Here is a 24630-nt window from a genome sequence, read left to right as displayed (position 1 = left end):
TAGACTAGACCCTACAGTTGAAGAGATAAGACCAGGCTATGGTTAACGCTAGGCCCCACAGCCGAGACCGGATACAGCTAAGATTATTATTTGCTAAGTGAAGATGACACGGGACAGTAGGATGGAGATACAGTTCCTAAACAGATGGACAAACACAATTTACTTGGTTAGAATATTGTGTTGAGTAAAACTTTAATTTTTTAGTCATATAGAACAATGTCACGTCTAGTATGTTTGCGTATGTTACAAAATACAATCATGTTTCAATCTAGCATTTCATACATCACTCACACAAAGTACAGTCGAAACATCATAGAATTATTTTACTGGTTTGCAAAAAAATGTCGCTATTTCATGATTTTTGAATACTCTTTGAATAATCCTATCCGGGTTCCAACTTACAGTATAATATCGTACAAAAATGAGACAGCAAAACTAATGTGATGATACTCGAAATAGAAGAAGGCAAAGAGCAGCAGCTACAAGGGTGGATCCAGCCTACTGCCATTACCGCTCGACTTACCCCCTCTGTGGTACACTGTGACAGTGAACTGAGCAATACTCGGGGGGGGGGGGGGGAGCTGAGGCTGGATACGCCCCTGAGCAGTCTGCTGGCGTAGACCTCTATTTAAACAGTAGAGTATTATGAATAAGATTTATACATGATTCTCATATGTAGGTTACAGTAGACTCCATGTTATCTAGGATCTCGTGGGACCGGTGAATTCCAAAGCAGTCCGAGCAGGGATAGGTCGTTAATACGATGAATTTGAGTAAGAAAACTAGTAGTATATATTCAGATGGACGCACGAAAATCCGAGGAAAATGACTCTGGGGTAGACAGAATCTGGGGCACGTGATAGTCTGGGATAAACAAAGTCCGGAGCAAACAACTCGACAGAGTCTACTGTAGGACCCAATGCACTACATTCACAAGTTACATACACATATTGATATATTTTTTACAGCAGATATGGCTTTAATTCACACAAATTCAGAAATATTCTACAAATGATTATGCATTGCATTTAATAATGAGTAAATGCCAGAACGAGAGTTACACATGACTGTGAACCAGGTTCAGTAAAATAGATTTAAGTATACACAAATATCATTTAGTTTTGAGTCATGCCGTAAGCGCCACCTAGTGTGCGTGTTTGTGACAATAATAAGCGAACTACGATCTAACTATTATCATTAAAAAAGTAACGTATAATTATCTATAAATCCTGTAGCTTTAAGTGTAGTTTATCACTACATCGACTCTTACATAGTATAAATCTTTAAGCTACAGTATATTTTATATGATGGCCATTCACACAAATTCATTTTGATCGATACTACTAACGTGGACCAGAGAGAGTTGAAAATACTTTTCACACATTAGTATTAGTACTAACAGACAGCACTTTTTACAATTCAACTTCGAGATAGTTAGTTAATTTTTTGGAGCCAGTTGCACAGAGCAGGTTCTCGATTATACAGTCGGGACCTATGTCCAAAAGTCATCTTAAGGTTTAAGATTATTTGATTATTGTTATATTGACTGACTATAGTAATAAGATGGTCTCGAAGACTGATTTCAAGTGATAAGCCCCGATTATGCAACCGACCCCAGGTCTATAGAACCCAGTGCTGTATTCCTATAAGCACGGTTCTAGATTAAACCCACTCAGCGCTGTTGCTCCTACGTTCACATTGCCTCTGTTCTGTATATCAACAGATATGCAACCGTTTAATCCTGATTTATAGCGTCCAGCCGTCATGAATTTAAAATCTGGAACTCCACCTGAAATTCAACAACAACCACAAATCACGATTGGTAGAACACTATATCCGTGTTGACGCGATAAGGAGAGAATCCCACAATGATAATAAAAAGTCCGAAAATGAAACTTCGAGATAGTAGTTTATCTCAACGTTTCGACTATATCCTAATAGTCATCTTCAGGAATAATGATTAATTCTATTATCATTGTGGGATTCTCTCCTCAACAACCACAAATACTCAAGATATGTTAGTAATTAAAGAAGAGTGGCTTAGTCTCACAGAGCACAATAACATTGAAGAAAATACCAACTAGAGAGGAGCAATTCCATTTTCAAAACTGTTTCAAAGGAAGCTCGTTGGAAATAAATCGAAACATCCCTGTTTCGATTATATTTGTAATAATAGAGGGTTTTCTCCAATTGAATTAGACAGTGACTTGTGTATGAAAGCCAACTTGCGTTTTGTCATCTTGTGTGGAATCAAATGAAAGCATACCTATATAAATATTTCCCTTCGTGTTGAGTTTTTGTAGAAGTCCGCCCGATGAACCGGAATACTTTCTGCCATTGTCGACTTTGAGTTCACCATTGCGACCGGTCCTAGGATAGTCAATTAAATAAAGAAGTTTTATCTTAAACCGCTCCTGCGAAATAACGGACTGAATGATTCTAGACACCTTTAATCGTACCTTTCAGTAACAATAGTATGAGTTAAACCATCATTGTAGCGTTCGTTTGTTACAATATTAGCAATTCCTGTTCCCAATTCATAGCTGCAAATAAAATAAACATTTGTATTTTGCATGTGAAACACAAAGATGCAACTTAGTTTCATAAAAAGATATAGAAACAATTAGAATCCATTGAAAAATTTGAAATCTTCAATAAAATCAGTGAATAAGTATATATTCAATATGAGTAAAATTCACTTTTGGGACTAATAGAAAATATGGCGTTATAACGAATTTGGCATCATTATAAAGAATGGTTTTTTCATTAAATTTGAGTAAGATTGAACAAATTTATTCTCGGAAAGATTTGGCATTAAGTGAGCAGAAGACTTTGACTGTAGTTAACACCGGAATCGAATCAGAACTAACCTGAGTTCCACTCGTCCATCGCGTAACGCTATCGACAAGTAATCGTCATCCTGACCGGGCGTGTTCGGATTCTGACCGTGCCAGAACAACAGAGCGTTCGGTTCATTTGTACTGAATGTAATAGTGATCACTTCGTGCTCCTGTGAATTCGTGTGTGGCAGTAAACTCGCCGGTAACTCGTAATATCCCTTCCCCCGTAGACGTACACTCGAGTACAGTGTCACTCCTGAAATAAAAACACCACAGCCGAGTTTTACTGATGCATGGGCAAAATTATCCGTGGGTACATTTTGAAATTCTTCAGTTATTGCCCATCCAGGCCTAGGTTTTACCCCTAGTGGTACGTTTGATCCCTGGTCTATGATACCGGGCTTAAGTTGAGGATTTACCCCTAGGGATATGTTTGAAACTTGGTCTATGAAACCAGGCCCGAATTATTAGCAGCCATTTTGATTTTCAATTACCATCAAAACCTTTCATTTAAATGCTTTTAAAACTGCTCTTCAGACTAATCTATTTAACTTCAAACTAGTCTTATCTTTTTATCTTAAATTTCATACCAGAATGGTTTTCTTTTTACAAAATCTACATTTATCATCTTAAGGCTTTTTTTAAATGAACACTCTCTAACCAAGAACCGTGGCATTCTGATAGTGAACTGAACTGTATCCTTAAGTTAAGGTCTCATAATAACTGGAAAAATTTGAAAATTAACTATACTTACTGCTGTTACAAGTTCTACCGGAGAATCCTAGCGGACACATACATATGAATGAATCACCGACTGCTTCACATTTACCACCGTTCTGACACGGGCGATTTGTTACGCAATAGTTGATCTCAATTTCACATCGTTTGCCTAGAACAAACAAAAACATTCTCATTGAAGACTTCATCAGAATTATATGCAATCAAAGAAAACAAGATCAGAGACATATGATGTTGATCTCAGACTGGTCTTAAGCTGTTACATAAGTTATCGAACCAAAATGAACCGACCTGTATGGGTAGTTGGGCACTGGCAGGTATATCCTCCGTCTGATGCGCCGCGACAGATGCCGCCGTTCTGACACGGTTGACGCAAGCACGGTAACTTATCACCGCAATCTTTAATATCGGAACTATCGACCGCCGAATTGACGAGATCGATTCCATAGTTATTCACTTCCAACTGAAAATACATAAAAATATCTTATTTTAGAAAATGTTGTCATACAAAGAGAAAAGCATTTTCAGTGGACTAGAATTGTTGTCAAGTGTTAATGTTTTGTTTTTCTTCTCCTTTCCTTTGTTCCTTTTTCTAAGGATGCCGCCGTACGCAGTGCTCGACCTTGGTATTTTCTAACTGGACGTATATGTTCAAAGTAAAAAATGCAAATAAAGATTTGCAAGATTTTAAGCAAAATTTTGTGCTTCTATTTTTGGCATCTACATGTATTAAGATTTTGCCAATCTATTTAGTTTACCTGTCCGATACAGCCCCTCAGACCAGTAACAACTCCAACGCCCGGAGCGATTACTTCATCCGGATTAACACCTCCGATGAACAAATGCCTTCTCAGATTTAATCCAACCATATTCCCCGGAGAGATACCTGAAATAAATGCCATTCAAAAACATTATAGATCATAGAACAACTTCTGAGTTATCGGGTACCGTGAAAAGAGAGAACACCGCATTTCAAGTATTTTTTCAGTGAAGGATATACCAAATTCATTAATAGTTTTCACAGAAAAGGGTATTGTCAACAATTCAGCAAAATATCTAAAAGATTGGTCACAAATTCAAAACACTTATCAAAAATGCAATATCAAACCTGCACAATGTGACCTTCATCATGATTTAAGGATATTGAATTATTGGTGACACCCAAGGTTTTAAAATCTACAAGACTCAAGTTTCACAGTTAGATTTGCCTTCATAGCTAAAATGAGTTGATTTTCAATGTTTTAAACAATTGTTCAATCATAAGACGGAACTGCGGAACTGGTTCTAGTAGCTCAAATAGGTTTTGAAGGCTCAGTTGAATAATTCTAGATTCGTTATCGTGAACAACTGTAGAAAATGAACACAGACAGAAAAAAATAAAAATGAAAAAAAAATAAAGTGAAAAATTTGCAGAAAGCATCAAAGGACATCGAAAATAATATCAGAGTCCGACCGACAGAGGAACATAGATAAAGCAAAAACAGGAGAGAGAGAGAGAAAGTTTCATGAATCGATGAATCTTAGAAGTGCAGACGACATGATGACAATACCAGTGTGCTGGATAGGAAGAAAACTGAAACAAAAATAATCAAAATGAAATGTAAATCAATGAACATTTCGTGCTTTGCATTGACTTACATGTTATATTACGTTCCGGTAGCGAAAATGTACAAGATTCTGAATAAATATAAATAAAATTCCCAAATATCCTGATTCCCGTCACCTTCAAAATTCGAAATCATGCTTCGGCTACAACAACTACAAAATCTTAAATACTATTTGAATCTATGGGTTTCGAAAATATCAGAATTTCTTGTTTGCGTCATGCATAACAAACTAGTCTAAGATGAGTTTAATTTGAATCTGGGTTCGAAATAAGTTCATTTTCAACTGGGTCCTAGATCCAGTTCTACGGTATCATTTCAAGACATAGATTTAAGTAAGTTAGTCCTATAAACATCGTAGAACTGAATCCTATGAATATTGCAACGCGAATATCAAGGACTTAAGCTAAATACCGAATCAACTTAATTCATTCTAAACTATACTACGTGATATTTAGCCAATTCACCTCTGATGATAAACTACTGAATTAAAGCGTTAATTTTTTTCGTTAAAACTGGCTGAAATTTCTGGTTGTTCATTAGCGCTATTATTATGTTAACTGTGTTAATTCTACTGGTGAATACTACAATTCAATACTAATTAGTAATTAGTTGATGATGTATAGATACCTGCTTCAAAACTGGGATTCGCAACTGTGGAAATAAGAGAAAATAGAAACAGACGACTAATGAATAAATGAATATATAGAGTAGACTCCTCTTAACCCTTTCAGTATTGACTAATTCCTGAAAGTGCTGGAGATAATAAGAAAATTTCAAAAAAAGTCCACCCCAGTACATTAAATGACCGGCATACGGCCTTAGTGCATCTACACCACAGTGCGGAGTATCGTTAGTTACTAATATTTCACTGTATTCTGCCATCTTTCAATAGATTAATTCCTAATTACATCCAGTACACCGCAATGCAATGTACTAGCAAAGATCATCACCAATTTATACACTGCACTGTGGTGTAGACGCACTAAACGGATTAACTTGAATGATTCAAGTCATATTGTCTAATCTTAGAAACAATGCAACAGAATGTGAATTAAATTCTAACTTGAATCGTGGCCTAACTTGAAAAAAAAAATCACTGGTCCTGATTGATTCGAGTTAAAAGGAGTCTGTGATAGTTATTGCATAGTGAAAAATGCCGGGCCTTTCCTGTTGATACTACAGTCGGAAGTGACCCCTGGATTCACCCGCGATCGGCCACACTTAAAGCTACAGAAAACATCGATATAAAACAAGAATAAAACATTAAAATACCTTTAACAGTCATTCCTGCATCGACAGTAAGCATTCCATCTCTTTGACTCCTCTCAGCCACGACACGCGTCCATTTTCCGATTTGAACGCGATTCTGACTGGTTATAACCGCCGTTCCGGAACCGCTGTCGTATCGCAATTCGATGCGTCGATCTCTGATCGTCAGCGATAAGAAATCTCCGCCTCCGTCGCGTCTCTGACCGTTATACAACAGAATAGCATCGTCTAAAGTGTTCGCTTTAAACAGTAGTTTAATCATTACGCCCTGAGACGCGTCTTGTAACGGATCGTAAGCTATATACGATGTCTGATCAAATGCAGGATCCTCAATGATTACACCTGCAAATAATGAATGAAGTATTTACAGGGCTGCCAACCTCTGAAAAACGCTATCAGTAACAAGTCTGGAATATTTCATTGAAATATGAATTAAAATTTTCGAATCAATCAGTAATCAATGGTTAGATCTTCAGTAACATCTTTCATATTTCTGTTCACATCAAATAAATTGAGTCGGTATTACTCGATATGAAATATGTCAGTTGTCAGCGCTGTATTTATCAGAGCAGGGTAAAATGTGAGAAAATCCTTCAGTAGTCTCCAATGCAAAATTGCTTTTACTCAAAATCAATGTCATCAGTAGTAATTGTTACCATGACTGGTAGACTGATATTGATCTCAGTATTTAATAGGTATTGAGCAAAACCCACAGTTGACGATTTAGCACTAAGATACCGACATATAGAAGACCTTACCTAAAATAAAATTTATCGATTGAAAAAGAATAAACAACACAGGGAATTCATTTAGGGGATACCTTGCTGACAGCGGTTGCCAGATTTTCCAATGGGACAAGCACAGCGTATTCCTTGGTTTGGTAAATCGTAACATTTTCCTCTGACTCCACAAGCGCCTAAAACAACAACATTTTCAAATTTAGTTCATTTTTCAATATCTCCAGACTGATAACCGCATCAAATTCTACCCATAATTATGAGATCACCTCTGAAGCAGCCTTCTCCCTTCAGTTCACAAGTCAGTCCTGTAAATCCCTGTAAACAGCTACATCTGTACCCGATATCAGTGTTCGCAGGGATACACGTGCCTCCATTCCTGCAGGGCCGGTTCCGACAAACAGGAAAGTCCGTGATACCGGCTAATTTCTCTGAGTCACTGCTCATATCTAACGGGACTCCGCGTATATCCACACGAGATACGGCACCTTTTAAAATAAACAAATCAAATCACCAAAATCCTATGAAGTTCAGGACATGCCTGAGTCTAAGAAGGATTGTAAGTCCTGTCATAAGTTATTAGATTGTCTAAGATGGTATTCGATAAATTTTTAATCTTAGTCTTCTCTATGCAACTGGTTTCAATCAAAAGTCTAAGTTCAAATGATTGAGTTTTTCTGAGTTTTACTTGATATTAGGAAATAAACAAATTCAACTTTTTCATCGCTCTAATTCGAGATGTGGCCCTAGATTAACTGTTTTCTCATATCTTACCGATAAAACCTTGAGTTAATCCGGCTTTCCTCGAGATTTTGTTGAACTCGGGCACACCTCCAACGTAGCAGTTCAACTGAAGATCGAGGCCTTGGAAACGACCTTCAGACTGACCGACTGTCTTCTTCCCGTCGAGGATCAAAGTTCCTATATTGATACAAAACATCTCAAATCATTCAAGAAAATTTTAAAAAAATATATTTTTGTAATGAGGAAACCAAATTCCACAAAAGTTAAAATCTGACCATTTCGTTTATTTCGTTTGAGTTCAGCTTTGTGCCATTTCTGCAGCGACACCGGTCCTTCTGACTTAATGATAGCAGGTCCCGAGCCACAGTCGAATCGGAATTCTCCATAGCCATTTTGTAATCCGAATGAAACAAAGTCTCCGTTACCATTCTCGAACTGTCCGTTATACAGGATCAAACCTAGCAGAGAAATAAAACAAAACATCATCAAATCACAACTCTATAAAACAGCACTCAAAATTGGACTTGGTCCATGAGTTAATTTTCGATGCTAAAATGTGTGATTTGGACTTTTAGGTCGCAAGTTATGCTTTACTTTTATCAATGTCTCATCTGACAATATTTTCTATTTCCTTATACTATTTTTATAGATCTGGGTCCAGGTATTTTTGAAACGCAGACTATTGCCCAATACTTACCGTCTGCTGATTCCGGATAGAATGAGATCGTAACATCGAAATTCAGTTTAGCGTCGGGTAGCGTTGGGAATGACACGTACGAATTTGACGCTTGCTGTTTGAAATACGGAACCAATGCTGAAACCATTAGAACAATGCAATCATTACAACTAGGGGACAACATGCCCACTTAGCGAAACACGTGCCAATCTGCCAATTTCGATATCCAATGCCTGTTCGCGAACAAATACAGTAATCAATGAACTTGAAATTCATCACGATTATAGCAGTGACGCTGGAACTGCAGCGACTGCAGCAGGGAAAGCCGCAGCAATAGTTTACTGAGTGACCATTTTTTTTCTTTAAATACTTTGTTTTTGACAAATTGAAGCAAATTTGCCGCAGCAATAAAACCAGAACCTGTCAAAATAAATTTGCAGCGGCAATCAAAAATCAAAAATTGCTTCCAACAGTATATCATGAGCTACAATTTTTGCAATTGATTGTGATTACAAAATATGCATATGGCAATATTTCTCATACCTCCGACCACCAGTTCGACAAGCTGTTCCACCGAACCTTGCGTCAGACCTTGAATCTTACAGACGTAAACTCCAGCGTTATCTTCAGTGATTCCTTCAATCGTTAAAATACCGTTCTGTATTTCGTGTTTCCTGCAAGATGAAAATCATCGATCATGAAGAACTCGATCAAGGATTTATCATCTTTAAAGGCAATTGCTAGGAAATTGATGAAAATCTCTTAGTTATAGGTTATAAGACAAGTTAAAACAATCCTTAAGTCTATTATCTATATACCTGGGGAGTGGTCCATCCTTTTTGGTCCAGATCACGCCATTTTCGTCCGTTGGATTCGGACATTTAATGTCTACTCTCGAACCGACTGACGCCGTTTGGATTATTGACTCAGTTGCCAGGGGATAATCAGGAGCTAGAAAATATACAGGAAATCAGTCGGGTCATAGAGGGATGAGACAAAACAACCAGGACTGAATCCTGAGCAATCGACATTTATTCAGAGAGACATTGTATGTAAAGCCAGATGGAAAATTGACAATCAAAAGAAACTGTAAGAAGAATTATCCTCATGTTATGACTCAAATACTATGAGCCATTTTCAAAAGTGATATATAGATATCAGTGATCAGTTGCACAGTGATGGCTTAGATTAACAATTAAAGACCATTTTAAAGATCTTATGGACTAAGTCATAACTGCACAACTGGGCCCTGGTAATTCCTCTATGGAAATCAAGGATGGTTTTGCTCATTTTAGATCGCATTTTCTAGAATCAGTTCTCACTTTTAACGACCAGATCAATGACGGCTTGCACGGCTCCGGCAACGTTTCTAGCCATACATCGATAGCGACCTTCATCTTCTTTAGCAACGCTCGGTATAATCAGTTTATAGTCTTCGATAATTGCAGATGGTGGCATCTGAGCTCCATCTCTTAACCATTGGATCTTAGGACGAGGGGTACCTGGAAATACACGTTTTATGACAGTAGACAGGATGATGTCTGTATCAGTTTGACGATGAATAAGTGTCACTCTGAGGACAGGATTTAGTCACAAAATCACGAAAATAAACAAGATATTTCAACAATTACGGGAGCCATATTTTCAAGAATCCCAAACCCTTTTTGAATTGTAGTTTCTTAGCTATAATTTTGGATACAAAATTGCTTATCAGTGGCAGTTATCTTAATGCGAGAACCAACTTAACTCAAGACTTATTCTGATAAACCATCAGTGAATCTGGGACCTCTCAGTTATGAGTCAAACAGCCGTATGAACAGGATTGAACATCTTATCTTGAATAACTAATATCTTATATTTTCTAAAAGCCAATTAACAATAGGCTGTTAACCTGTTGAAGCAAAACCCAAACCATTTAGATACAAACCTTGCACTTCACAAGTAAAGTCAACCTTATCACCGAGTGCCACAGTTTCAGTGCGAGATGAAATCTGAGTAATGTTTGAATAGTTCTCATCGGGTCCAGTTGAACGATCTACAAACAAAATCAAGTTCACAAATTTAACAAACAACAATTCATCAAATGAGTCTAACAAAAACTTCAAATTCACGAAGTGAAAACCGTCTCGTTTTACCGTAAACGTTTAACTGAACGAAGTCTCTGTCGCTTCCTCCGGAGTTTGAAGCCGTGCAATAGTAACGACCAGAATCAACCAGTTGTAGATTGAAAATCCTGTCGAAATAAATTCAAGTTTCAGAAAAATCAAAGCGGCAGAAAACCTTACCGAGAGACCTTACAAAATTAATGGATTCAGAGGCTAGTATAAATAGAGGCCAGATGCTAATGAAGTCATGGGATGATCATCATGCGCTGACGACTTGGGATTCAGAAATAGTGATGACTTCAGTAATGTGACTTGATTAGGTTTAACTGTATTATGCATAAAGCATCTAACTTGCTTTTCTTGACAGCATTTCATTTAAAAAAGCTTGGGAATAATCCTCAAATTCAAAAGATATAACTTAACTGGCCTAAGCTGCAACTTCTAACCGAATGGTTATATTATTCCCTGCAATCAACTCTATTTCTAGACACTGTTAACTTACTTCAAACGGCCATCTTGAACAGTGATTTGAGGGGGTAACGTTCCTCCGTCTTTCTCCCAGAACACCCGCGGAGCCGGTGACCCGGTCGTATCACAACGTAGTTCAACATCGTTTCCGATATAACGTGTTACACTTTTACTCGGTCCGACTTGAACTTCGGGTAAAACTATAAAAAAAAAAAACCAGAGACAGATTAAACTTAATTCAACATAAAACGTTCTCTTATCTTAGCATCACAACGATTAAAACTAAGTCATGTTTGATTCTGCTGAACGAAAATAATTCATTTTAGATTCAAGCTTTCAACCTTACACCAGAAATCCTTAGTGATCATTTTCTATTCAGACAAAATCACCACTCTGACATTGAATAGAATTTGCTTATTCAAAATCATACTTTTCTAGATTTTCCAAACCCACTTGAGTTTTTTCTTAACAGTTAATTCCTATTTCTAGAATCCATATTTTCATCAAGATTTTCATGGATTGATATCCGAACATTTCTGAAAACTCCACTTTTTTTCTCCGATACAACATTTTACATACCAACGATGATTAATTCAGTAAACGCTTGTCGCGAGGGGGCGCCACTATCCGTTGTGTCTGTCACCTGGCAGACGTACTGACCGGCGTCGTCCGACGTCACCTGACGAATTTCTAACAATCCGTTTCGCGCGATCGCGAACGGGGGCAACCGTTTACCGCCGGGACGTTTCCACGAGACGACGGTCGAGGCGGTTTTATCGCGCACTTCGCAGAGTAACCGGGCAGTTTTACCGAGGTGCACCTCGTATTGAGGTTGTGAGATTGTTACGCCCGGTCGAGTATCTATAATTATACAATACACACACACGTAGCAGACATGAAGCAGTGCAGCAGGTTTTATTATAGACACAAAGCGTCGTATTAAAACAAATCATTCACTAATCACACATATATAGATATCGAAGATATAGAGCTTGAAATCAGGGGTTGAAATAAAACCAAAATCTCTAATAATCGTCACTCAAATCCACAAGTGGTCTTGAATCTTAAAGCTGATTGTAAGTTGTTAGATTGGCTATAGAGCTATGGTTAGATGGTCTTAGCCTGGTCTAAGCTATGATTGTACAAGTAGGGAACTGGATTCATTCCCACAGCTGTCAGTAAAGTTTGACAGGTGAGCTCACTGATGTCCGCCATTCTAAACCTAAATATAGCCAATCTAAGAGATTGATACCAGTCTTATGGTTTGCGACCACTTTAAGAACTGAGCCGTGATTCTGTGAAAGCTGGCCCAGATTTCAAATAAGCACAGCGTACATACTGAAAAATATCTGACACATCTATCATATTTTGCTAACATTTTGTAACTACATATTACCGAAGCCAGATAGAGGGGAGGGGATGGGGAGGGGCAGGGGGAGGGTGGAACTTACCAGGTCTAATTAACTCTATATACCTATCAACAGATCTACCATCAGACGATCTAACCGTACACATATACCGTCCATAATCTCGAGAACCGACGTTCGAGATATCGAGAATCTCATTGCGTTCGACAGCGTCACTCGACATCGCGCCATCGAGTTTACGCCACGTCACGAAATGAGGAGCGACACCCGTCAGTCGGCACGTCAACGTCGTTCGTTGTCCCGGTAACGCAACAATACGAGGTGCATTTGGTTGCGAGTCTATAGCGAGAGAAAATAGAGGAAAAAGAGGAAAGAAAAGATGATTGGTTGATTGGTGCGATATACAAACAATCACATGCCAGGGCTGCATCTTCACTCCTCAAAGATTCATGAAATTCAAAAATATCTCCTGAAACCAATTCCACATCTACCATTTCAGTTCACAGAGTTAAAACATTGGAAATAAACCAATTCAGCTCTAAGAGTTAAAATTCACCGAAAACTGTGAAACTATGGCTTCAGGTTTTATTTTGAATAAGTTAATTTTCTAAATTAACTTCCAATTTTGTTACAAGGATTTTTGGTTGCTGATGAAAACTGCAGTTTCCGACAGACTGCAGCCCAGGGCTGGCCCAATTTCTCAAAGAATGTTTGAAGGTCCGAGCCATTCAGACAACACACTATTGAGAAATCAGTGAGACATTATCGAGGCTTCAGTGAGGCACAATTGAGGCTTCAGTGAGGCACAATTGAGGTCTCAATGAAGCACAATCTTACGGAGTCTCACAAATGAGGTCTGAGTGAGTCACGATGCTTATATGAGGTGCACAAGGTCACAATCAAGTGACCCTAATCAAGGCTATTGATGATCGGATAATTATCGATAATATTTCGACTAAAAAGCTCGTGAAATAAATATATTTGCGAAGAATAGGATTTCGATTCTTTCTCATTCGATCATTAGTAAATTTGTGCGATAAATGAATATTGTGTTTTTGATTTGATTTTAGTTGATTTAAAGACAAGATAAAGAAACACTGATCGTTGGAATCTTACCGATCACGAATAGATCTATTTTCGCTTGAGTCGAACCTCGTGGACCAACGGCCGTACAGACGTAACGACCTTGATCTTCGGGTCGGACATCTCGTATCTCGAGAACGCGATCCTGAACGATCGCGTACGGCGACAGCGTGCCTCCTGAACGACTCCAACTGATCTGAAAACCTTCGCCTTGTACGTCGCACTTTAGTTTAGCCGTCTCTCCGACTCCGACCTTGTGAGACGGGTATCCGTTCTCCGGTTCATTCCCTCCACCGCTACCTGTGAACAAATACAGACATCATATTATCATTATTTCCAATAGTTAATCTATTTCTGCACTAAAAAGTGAATCTCTGATTTTCAAATCAGTTTTCGTTCAGTCGTAAGCTTAATCTAAACGCCATGTAAATCATGCAAAACTGTGCTATTCGTTTGTCCACAGGTTAGCTCGAGCCAACTTTTGAGCAACTGCAGCCCCTGGGTCGGAAATTGTCAACTTCTCCCTATTCCGCAGGAGAGTGGTGGAAAATCAGCCCCTTAGGCAAAATCTATTTTTTATGATTTTAATGGATCTGCCCCATATTGAACAGCAAATGATTTGATGAAAGGTAAACTTTACACGAACCTAATACATTAATAATCATCGGTAACTCTTCAGTTCCGTCTGGTCCCGTAGCTCTACACGTGTAGCTACCAGCGTCAGTCTCAACGACGCGACTGATCAGTAAAACGCGCTGGTCCGGATTTCGGTTAATCGCGCGTATTTCGCCGAGTTTAAACCATTGATACGTGTGAGGACCGCGTTTCTGTGGGTTACACGTCAATCGAGCCGTATCTCCGAGTTTAACGTTCACCTGAGGAGTTTGTGATTGATCTGTGAACAAAAAATATACATCACAATCAATCAATCTGACTGAGATAAACTGATATATTCTCTCTCAGTGTAGAACCTAATCCCACAAATAACAATAGATATAGTTTATCTTTTTGACAATTTCAGGATTCATCTAAATCTCATCTTTAACAGAAACAGAGAACAGAAAGATGTTTTCCTCAGTTTGTGGATAGAATATAACTATTGGTCAAATATCTCGTTCATTTTCTAACAGTTTTTCAGGCAAAAGTCAGAGGCAAAATCCTGAAACTGTTTGAAAATAGATTGCGTGGAAGTTTTTGTTTATCTATGGATAGTTAAAGCTGACCATTGACAATAAGATCGACTTGAGCTTGTTTTCTGGAGCCGTCTGTCGCTATAGATATACACGTATAACGCCCGGTATCGACCAGTTTCACTTGCGGTATTTCCACGACGCTGTTCTGTATTATAGCGTTATTCGGTAGACGGCCGTTCACTCGACTCCATTCTATACGATCGCTAACTGCGCCATTTGTATTACACGTTATTTGTGCTGTATCGCCGACGGTTACGACGGTACGCGGTATCGTTTCACGAGCTGAAAATAGAATTTGAGTAAATCAATTCAACAGGCGAGAAAAATCAGATCAGGACCAAATTCCAGTTCTACGGTCTAGAATTAAAGTCTGAAAATGGTTTCAATCATAAAACTGGTACTAAGTTTTTAAATTGGTTATAGAACCAAAATGAGCTTAGACTGGTCTTAAGTCGTCAGATTGGCTATAGAACTAAAATGAGCTTCGACTAAGTTGATGAAGAAACTTAAGCTTTGACTGCAATAATAGCAAGACTTAAGAAAAGGGGAAAAATCTCTTAACTTCTCAACTTATCCAACAGTTTAAAGATTAAGTTTCTCAAAAAGCGAACAACAAGATGAAGCTTTTTGGATAAACTTTCTATCAACTGGGCTTCAACTTCCAATTTATAAGTTATGGGAGTTCTGACAACTTTTATAGTAATCTAACTACTTGGTATAACAATAAATACATGCAACTACACGACTGACTAAAAATCGACTAAAAATTCTTACGTTTGACGAGCAAATCAACGTACGCTTTATGCGTTTCCGTTGCGCTGCGAGACAGACACTCGTAACGACCGGTATCTTCCACTTGCACGTTCGGGATTTCGATACGTTTATTCTCGACGACGGCATTGAGGGATAGCGCCGCGTCGACCCGTCTCCAGCTAACCGTGTATTCATCTCCGACGTTACACGTCAAACGCGCATTGTCACCTTCATTCACCGTTCTCACCGGTACCGGACCTCCTGCAAAAAACATCATAAACATTTCATATACGATTCAGACAAATATCTTGAAAATTTTCGCGTGAACATAAGAAGTGGATTTTATAGAATACATTGACACCCGCTTTAGGAATGACTTGAAGAATTTCACCTGTAACAGTAAGATCTAGATAGGCGTCTAATTTTTCCCCAGTAGGTGATACAGCCGTGCAGTGATATCTTCCTTCGTCTTCTATTTTAACGTCTCTGATTTCTAGAACTGTTCTCAATACAGCAGAGTTCTCCGGCAGCCCTCCGTTCACACGTTCCCACGTGATTTGATAGTCACCGCCCTCTACGTTACAATTCAACCGAGCTGTTTCACCGAACGGGACTTCTTTCTTCGCAATAACCGCCGGTGAGGACCCTTTAACAACAGCAAAACATGTTTAACCCTTTCAGTGCGTCTACACCGCAGTGCAGTGTATAAATCAGTGATAGATTTTGCTAGTATTAAGTTTTTATCTCTATTGAAAAATGGCAGCACGTGTCAAACATAGTGAAATACTGGTAACTAACGATACACTGCACCGCGGTGTAGATGCACTATGGCGGTATTCCCGTTATTCAACACACTAGGGTGGAATTTTTTTTAAATTTTGAAATAATCTCCAGCACTATAGGGTATTAATCAGTCAGCACTGAAAGGGTTAAGACTATCTCGCCAAAATAGACACATTTTTTTGCTCTACTTATTAGCCACTTTAAACCTTCTAACTTAGTGGCCCCATGAGAACAATAAACCAATAGTTGGTTTCTGAAAGCGATAGATTTTCGAACTTACCGACAACAGTTAAATCAACAAATGCGTCCAATCTAGTTCCGTCTGCTGACGAAGCGATGCAGTGATAGCGACCTTGATCTTCGTATTTCGCGTTTTGAATTTCTAACCCGCTGTCACCGCGGGTGGCAGAATTCACGGGCAGACGCGCTCCGACACGCTGCCAGGTGATCGTGAAATCGGATCCTTGTACGTTGCAGTTGAGTGTGGCGGTTGATCCTAGTTTTACTTCACGCGCCGTGATTACCGGTTCCGATCCTATCAATGAGATTCAATGAGTTGCAAGATTCAGAAATAATGTTCTTAATATTCAAAGTTACTTATATCATTAAGAGAAACCCACAATATTAATTTACACAACTGTTATTGTTTTTTTCATAAGTTTCAGGTGGAATCCTTCGACCCATCTTCAGAGTTTATTTGAAAATATTAAAGTTATAATCGAAGGGGGTTGCTCAATCCCACCAGGAACCTCTCCTGTAGTGATATCAACCGAGGATAGGACAAAATTAGACAAAAATTTCAACTGAAGAGAAAAACTGTTTACAACTATTACTAATGGATGTTTGTCGACTCACCATACACAGTAAGATCGACGTATGCATCTAATCGTTGTCCGTCTGGGGATAGCGCGATACAATGATAGCGACCTTCATCCTCGGTACGAGCCGAATGAATCTCTAGTGAATTTCCGCGTCTGATCGAATTCACCGGTAACTGAGCGTCAATTCGTTCCCACGTGATCGTATAACGTTCCGAACCGTCGACGTTACAGTTCAAGGTCGCCGTCTGCCCGTATGGAACTCGACGAGACGTTAAAACGGGCGCGGAACCTACAAAATAACAAACATTCCAAACGTAAATGAAAAGTTTCTGAATATCTCTCTTCAAAACGCAAATGTTGGAGCACCACATGAAAAATCCTAAATGCTAAATTGTGGCAATGCCGTGGCAATGCCATGGACAGTCACGGGCTGAAGACATTGAAGAAAGGTAACACATATACCATGTATTTCATAGAAACCATCAGGGGCTTGTACGTCAAAAGTTGGTAAGAGTTAACTGGTGGACAAATACCACGGTAATAAATGGCATTTATCCACTGGTTAACTCTAACCAACTTTTGAGCAACTAGCCCCCTAATGGCCATATTCAATTGCCGATGCTCCCCATTTTCAATAAGAGTGGAACCGATGCACTCAGGCCGAGATCGACCTAGCCAGTTCAGCTAAGTTTCATGGCAATTTATTAAGAATTGCATGCTACAATCTCAATGAAATGGCAGACACTAGTGACTTTACTGTTAGATATCAATTTTCTTCAAACTTACCGGTAACAATCAAATCTAAATCGAGCCTGCGAATTTGACCGTCTGGTCCCGTTGCTATGCAACGGTATCGACCGGTGTCTTCGGTTTTTGATTGTCTGATTTCTAGCACACGGTCGCGCATTATCACGTAATCTGGCAACGTGCCATCGACTTTTTGCCAAACGATCGAATATTGACCGTTAGTTTGTACGTTACAGACCAGCTGAGCAGGTTCACCGTAGCGCACCTCAAACGAGGGGATAGGAGGAGGGGTACCTACGAATATATCATACATATTCATATATAGTATATACATATAAACAAACAAGCAAAGTTTAAGACCAAAGTTTCAGTTAACACAGGACTGAATACCTGTCATTTCTTCTTAGGAATAGTAATCAACACAATTTATCGAGTTATTCGATATCAAAACTTGTAGTTTCATTGAAAATAAACTAGGAATGAATCTGACTTTAAGCTTTTTCGATAAGTAAATGTACCCTTAATAAGTTAAGCGGTTTAGTCAGGTCAGCCTTTTATTTATGAAAAGGTTTTTCTTCCAAATTTCTACGACACATACATATTGAAGGAAAATTTAGAGTCAGCTCCTTTACTTAAAGCAGGCTTCAGATTGAAGGTATCAATTCTGACACAGGAATTGTGCAAACAGGCCGTAAAGTTGTGTTGGCTCTTCAAAGGCTTGATGAATATGCTTATTCAAAACATGAAACTTGGGTCTTAAATATTAATTATGCATGAATAAATATGATATCATAATTTCACATACGTAATATAGGATATAATTTCATAATTCAAGATGTTATATGTGATACTAATACTGAATGATACTCTGAACAACTGATTACTGATAAGAAATTTGTCAAAATCCCTCAGTCAATACTAATATATTTCAAAATGGCTGATCCCGAGAACTGGTCATGTGACCGAGCGTATTTACCTGTTACGCGGAGATCGACGAAAACATCAATCTGGCGGCCATTTTTATCTCGAGCTATACACTGATATCGTCCGGCGTCGGCGGTACGAGCTTGCGGTATTTCTAGAATACGATCGCGAATGATCGCGTTCGCCGGCAGACGTCCGTCCAGACGGACCCAGTTGATCGTATAATCACCGTTCAGTAGAACGCTACATGTTAAAGTTGCCGTCTGCCCGTAACGCACGTCATAAATAGTTACAGGAGCCGAACCTATATATATATATATATATATACAGATATAGATATTCATGCAATATAGCGGTATACAGAACTATTTGAAATACAAATCAGGGGAAGAGGATGACAAGACTACCTGATATCTCTATTTGCAGTAGTTTTCACCAAAATATGGGTATTTTGATATCAAGAGTAGTAGTATAATTGAATGTTCTCTATATTTTCAGAGTATTTTGATCATTAGGCAGTAGTTGGAGGTCTCACAAAGAGTTCAAACTACTCTCAAATAGTTGCTGTAGTCAGGTTTGGAGAGAGGAGAAACATGACTCACATATGACATGTAGTGATGGGTTTTACAAACAAAGTGCTTACAATTAAGACACACATAAGACAGACATAAGATAATAAAGTCACTCTCCTATTGAAAATACACGAAATCTGTCCCTCGAATCCAATCTAAGTCCAAGTATACTTGGAAAAGGGAACCTAGTCAGTAGAATGGTCTTATGAGCCTGAACCTGAACCGATTAAGCTTACCAATGACAGTCAAATCAACGAATGCATCAATTTGTCCCCCATCCGGACTGGTAGCGATGCAGCGGTATCTACCGGCATCATCACGCCGCGTTTGAGATATTTCCAGCACGTTGTCTTTTTGTACGGCGTAATTCGGTAAATTACTGCCGACTTTCTGCCAGACGACGGCGAACCGAGCAGACGGATCGGTCTGAGTTACTTTACAAGTCAACATGGCCGTCTGTCCGTATTGTACTTCGTATTTAGTAATACTCGGAGGTGCAGAACCTTTTAGTGCATGTGAGGAAAACAAGAAAACAAGAAATGAAAGTGAAAAAAGTTTTAAAATGAAAAGGAATAGCCATCCTCTCTCAGCACGGATTCGAAACTAATGACATTAAGACTTATGATTCAAATCCCTGCCTGATTTAGCATCAATGATAGTATCATTAGCCAATCAGAAATCATGTTATATACCTGAGCACTCGGGTCAGTCAGGCAAGGTTTCGAGTCATGACTGAGACAAGAGATCAGGTTTGAATACCTGCCTGCGGAGGATGAGGAAATAACATAAAGAGGAAGGGAATAAAAGGAATGGAAGGTAGTGAGTAAGCGTGATCAGTTATCAACTCTTTCCGTTCTTTTAACTCAAAGATCCGATCAAACCAAGTTCTAACTGTTAGTTCGGTTAGTTTAAACTCACCGGTTACAGTGAAATCAATAAACGATTCAAACTGTTTGCCGTCTGCATCAATCGCGATACATTGATAACGACCTTGATCTTCCGTTCGAGCGTTTCTGATAATTAACTGCCGATCTCGTCTGATCGCGTATTGAGGTAACGCGCCCCCAGCTTTACTAACTTTCTGCCAACGTATTGTGTAAGTTTTACGTTCATTTTCGATGCTACAGATCATTGTCGCTGTCTGGCCGTACTCGACTTCGTAAGTTGAGATTTTAGGTGCAGGAGTGCCTAACAGGGGTAGAGATAATTCACATGCAGCAGTTCCAGTGATGTGTTTACACAGTTAAATGTATATAGATCAATATATTCTAACAAGTTCGATATCTTGAAAATTGTGCGAAATATATTTCAGTGACTGGCTTTCTCTAGGAACTCAGTTCAACATTTGTATCTTTGTTTGAAAAATGTGAAACTGGACCCGGTTCCACAGTAGTGAGTAACTCTGAGTTAGAATTAGTTCCTTTTCAATGAGATTCAAATCTTAAAACAGAACTGTGGAACTGGGTCCAGAGCTTTAAGATATTCATATGAAGTGAGTCCAGTAAATGGTAAACTCCCGTCTTATTCAGTATCTTGTCGACTGCTCTAAATATTCCACCAAGTCGAGAATGAGGGAAATAGATAGAAATTAGTAGAATTCACATAAAACTTGAGCAGTTGACTGATATCGAGTAAGTAGGAGTCTAACTGTATAATATCTAACAGTGAAAGGGGTTTCGTTCATGTCAAGGCTGCACTGTGTAACTCGTAAATATTTCGAGTTTCTTACCGGTAACGATAAGATCGACATAACCCTCAAATTTCTCGCCATCTAGTCGAGTCGCGATACAATGATACCTTCCCTCATCGTTGTAACGAGCGCTAGTTATCAATAGAGTTTGGTCTCGTTGTACGGCTGTAGCTGGCAACCGGCTACCGACTCTCTTCCAGGTGAACGTGTACGTGCCTGCTGATCCTCCACGTATGTTACAAGTCAGCGAAGCCGTCTGCCCGTAAATCACCTCGTATGGGGTTATAGTAGGAGCAGAGCCTGATGATTGCGATGAGACAAGTGAGACAGAAATACACACAATAGACTTCAACAAAACAACACAGATAGACAGAGAATGGGTTAAACAACAAAATACACTCAGGTTAAAAGACAAAGACAGGATAGACATTTACTAAGGACGCCAACCGATTAAGCCAATTCTTAAGTTCAGGATAAAACTCATGCCTTAAGAGTCTGAATTAGTTTATTTTTTAATCATTCAACTTCAAGACCAAATTCCTTAGTTTTCGTCATTTTAGAGTTAAAATTTCAGAAGGCTTACTTAAATTAAAGCCAAAAACTGAAATCTAACCAATTTGATAGAACATGGTTCTGTTTCTGAATTTCGAATGAAACATTGTACATTATCAAAATCATTGAAATCTAGAAATCTACGAGATACGATTTTGTAGGTTTATCGAACCGGATCCTGAACTTTATAACCGACCCGAAACGTGCTACGTTTAAAATGTTAATAGAAACAAGAGGAGAGAATTGAGGATTGAAATGTTACCTTTAACAGTGAGATCTACGTATGCATCGATGCGCTTCCCGTCGGGAGTCGTCGCTATACAGTGATAACGACCTTCATCTTCCGTTCGAGCTTGAGAAATGATCAGCGTTCGTTCTCGTACGTTCGCATTCTGCGGTAACGAACTGCCGACTTTCAGCCATCGAACTGAGTACAACTCGAGACCAGGAACTTTACACGTAATCGATGCTGTCTGACCGTATTGTACTTCATACGTCGAAAACGTCGGAGGTGAACCTGAAACAAATGATAACCGCAAAATCATCATTAATTCCGAGACAAATTCTGAGATTTAGAAAAGCTCTAAGAAGAGTTCTAAGTCTTAGTTAAATCGTATTCTATTTGAATGATTTTTGCGATATCCTCCTCACAGCAATCATCTGCTGGAAGCCGATGTGTTAATTGGTCGGGTCTCCCTTCTCTTAAATTTTCTAACCATACAAACCTACAACATTGAGGTCAATATATCCCTCATTCACTTGACCATCAGACCCAGTAGCTATACAATGATATCTGCCTTCATCTTCATTTCTAGCATTTCTGATTACTAAAGTTCTGTCTCTTCTAAAAGCGCGAGATGGTAAACTGCCTCGGACTTTCTGCCAGGTCACCGTGTAAGAGGTCAGACCTTGCACATTGCAAGTCAAGGTCGCCGTTTGATCGTAACGAACTTCATAAGATGATACGGAAGGCTCGGAGCCTGTGACGGACAAACAAGCAACACATAAGCAAACATTCACAGAAAGTTATAGAGAACAAAAAGCAGGAAATAATGCAGAATAAAAAAAGCACAAGTAAATAAGAGATGGGATGTGAGTGGATGAATGAATGAGTCAATTCTTACCGACGACAGTTAAATCAACGAATCCTTTCAGTACTTCACCAGCCTCATTTACAGCCACACACTGATATCTACCTTCATATTCCTTACGAGCGTAACCGATTTCTAATTTGTTATCGATTGTTTGTGCTGTTAATGGCAGACGGCTACCGACTTTCAGCCAGTTAACCGTAAATGCACCAGAACCACGAACTTGACAAGTAAGCACGGCTGTTTGTCCATACGGAACCGTAAGGGAGGTTATTGTAGGTGCGGAGCCTGAGATACGACACAGAAAAACATATTGGGCCACATTTTTTGACATGAAAAGCTCAAACATCACAAAGTGTAGATAACAGCAAGCATACATTATTGAATATAAGAAAAATTTTTGATTTGGATAGATAAAAGTTAAATAACTTAGAAAAGAAAACATCAAACTTACCAATAACATTGAGGTCCACGTATGCATCAGCTCTTCTACCATCTTCACCAATAGCAATACAATGATATCTGCCCTCATCTTCATTTCTTGCATTTCTAATTTCTAAAGTTCTGTCTCTCCTCAAAGCACGAGATGGTAAACTGCCTCCTACTTTCTGCCAGGTCACTGTGTAACGGGTGAGACCTTGAGCATTACAGGTCAAAGTAGCAGTTTGATCATATTGGACATCATACTTTGAAATAGTTGGTGCTGTTCCTGAAAAGGAAGAAATTTTTCCAAGTTAGTGGACTCAAAGAACTTCTAATGAAGGCATCATGAATTCGGGAACTTTTCCTACCAATAACATTGAGGTCAACGTAGGCATCAGCCCTTCTACCATCTTCACCAATAGCTATACAATGATATCTGCCTTCATCTTCATTTCTTGCATTTCTAATTTCTAATGTTCTGTCTCTCCTCAAAGCGCGAGATGGTAAACTGCCTCCTACTTTCTGCCAGGTCACTGTGTAACGGGTGAGACCTTGAGCATTACAGGTCAAAGTAGCAGTTTGATCATATTGGACATCATACTTTGAAATAGTTGGTGCTGTTCCTGAAAAGGAAGAAATTTTTTCCAAGTTTATGGACTCAAAGCACATCTTATGAAGGCATCACATTACAAATTAAGGATCAATTCTTACCAATGACATTGAGGTCAACGTAGGCATCAGCTCTTCTACCATCTTCACCAATAGCTATACAATGATATCTGCCCTCATCTTCATTTCTTGCATTTCTAATTTCTAATGTTCTGTCTCTCCTCAAAGCGCGAGATGGTAAACTGCCTCCTACTTTCTGCCAGGTCACTGTGTAACGGGTGAGACCTTGAGCATTACAGGTCAAAGTAGCAGTTTGATCATATTGGACATCATACTTTGAAATAGTTGGTGCTGTTCCTGAAAAGGAAGAAATTTTTCCAAGTTAGTGGACTCAAAGAACTTCTAATGAAGGCATCATGAATTCGGGAACTTTTCCTACCAATAACATTGAGGTCAACGTAGGCATCAGCCCTTCTACCATCTTCACCAATAGCTATACAATGATATCTGCCCTCATCTTCATTTCTTGCATTTCTTATTTCTAAAGTTCTGTCTCTCCTCAAAGCGCGAGATGGTAAACTGCCTCCTACTTTCTGCCAGGTCACCGTATAACGGGTGAGACCTTGAGCATTACATGTCAAAGTAGCTGTTTGATCATATTGGACATCATACTTTGAAATAGTTGGAGCTGATCCTGAAAAAGTGAGAGGATTTTTTCAAGAATTTTCCTAAATTGAATGTCTCAAAACGCATCTTATGAAGACATCATATCATAAATTAAGGCACAATTTTTACCAATAACATTGAGGTCAACATATGCATCAGCTCTTCTACCATC

General features: G+C 38.9%; 1 protein-coding gene across 1 annotated transcript; it reads right to left on the bottom strand.

Moving 5' to 3' along the window:
* Positions 1 to 169: 169 nt before the first annotated feature.
* On the bottom strand, positions 170 to 24629 carry LOC141909246 (basement membrane-specific heparan sulfate proteoglycan core protein-like). The gene is made up of 42 exons (XM_074799637.1): positions 24588 to 24629; positions 24232 to 24463; positions 23895 to 24149; positions 23552 to 23806; positions 23215 to 23469; positions 22794 to 23048; positions 22395 to 22649; positions 21932 to 22186; positions 21157 to 21417; positions 20346 to 20615; positions 19664 to 19930; positions 18908 to 19159; positions 17971 to 18225; positions 17219 to 17473; positions 16644 to 16898; positions 15972 to 16226; positions 15602 to 15841; positions 14858 to 15109; positions 14281 to 14529; positions 13668 to 13934; positions 12636 to 12890; positions 11764 to 12045; positions 11219 to 11384; positions 10747 to 10844; positions 10539 to 10646; positions 9934 to 10113; positions 9430 to 9562; positions 9155 to 9285; positions 8633 to 8749; positions 8211 to 8393; positions 7966 to 8112; positions 7461 to 7679; positions 7275 to 7370; positions 6458 to 6796; positions 5813 to 5836; positions 4337 to 4464; positions 3870 to 4041; positions 3595 to 3729; positions 2871 to 3096; positions 2460 to 2543; positions 2267 to 2370; positions 170 to 1789 (listed from the first exon to the last, which is right to left on the bottom strand). The coding sequence occupies exons 1-42, from the start codon at positions 24627 to 24629 to the stop codon at positions 1644 to 1646; spliced, it is 8355 nt and encodes a 2784-aa protein (XP_074655738.1). The 3' UTR covers positions 170 to 1643.
* Between the last annotated feature and the right edge of the window lies 1 nt (position 24630).

This window comes from Tubulanus polymorphus, chromosome 7 (genome assembly GCF_964204645.1).
Source record: "Tubulanus polymorphus chromosome 7, tnTubPoly1.2, whole genome shotgun sequence".
Taxonomy (NCBI): domain Eukaryota; kingdom Metazoa; phylum Nemertea; class Palaeonemertea; order Tubulaniformes; family Tubulanidae; genus Tubulanus; species Tubulanus polymorphus.
This window is presented reverse-complemented; position numbering and strand designations above follow the sequence as displayed.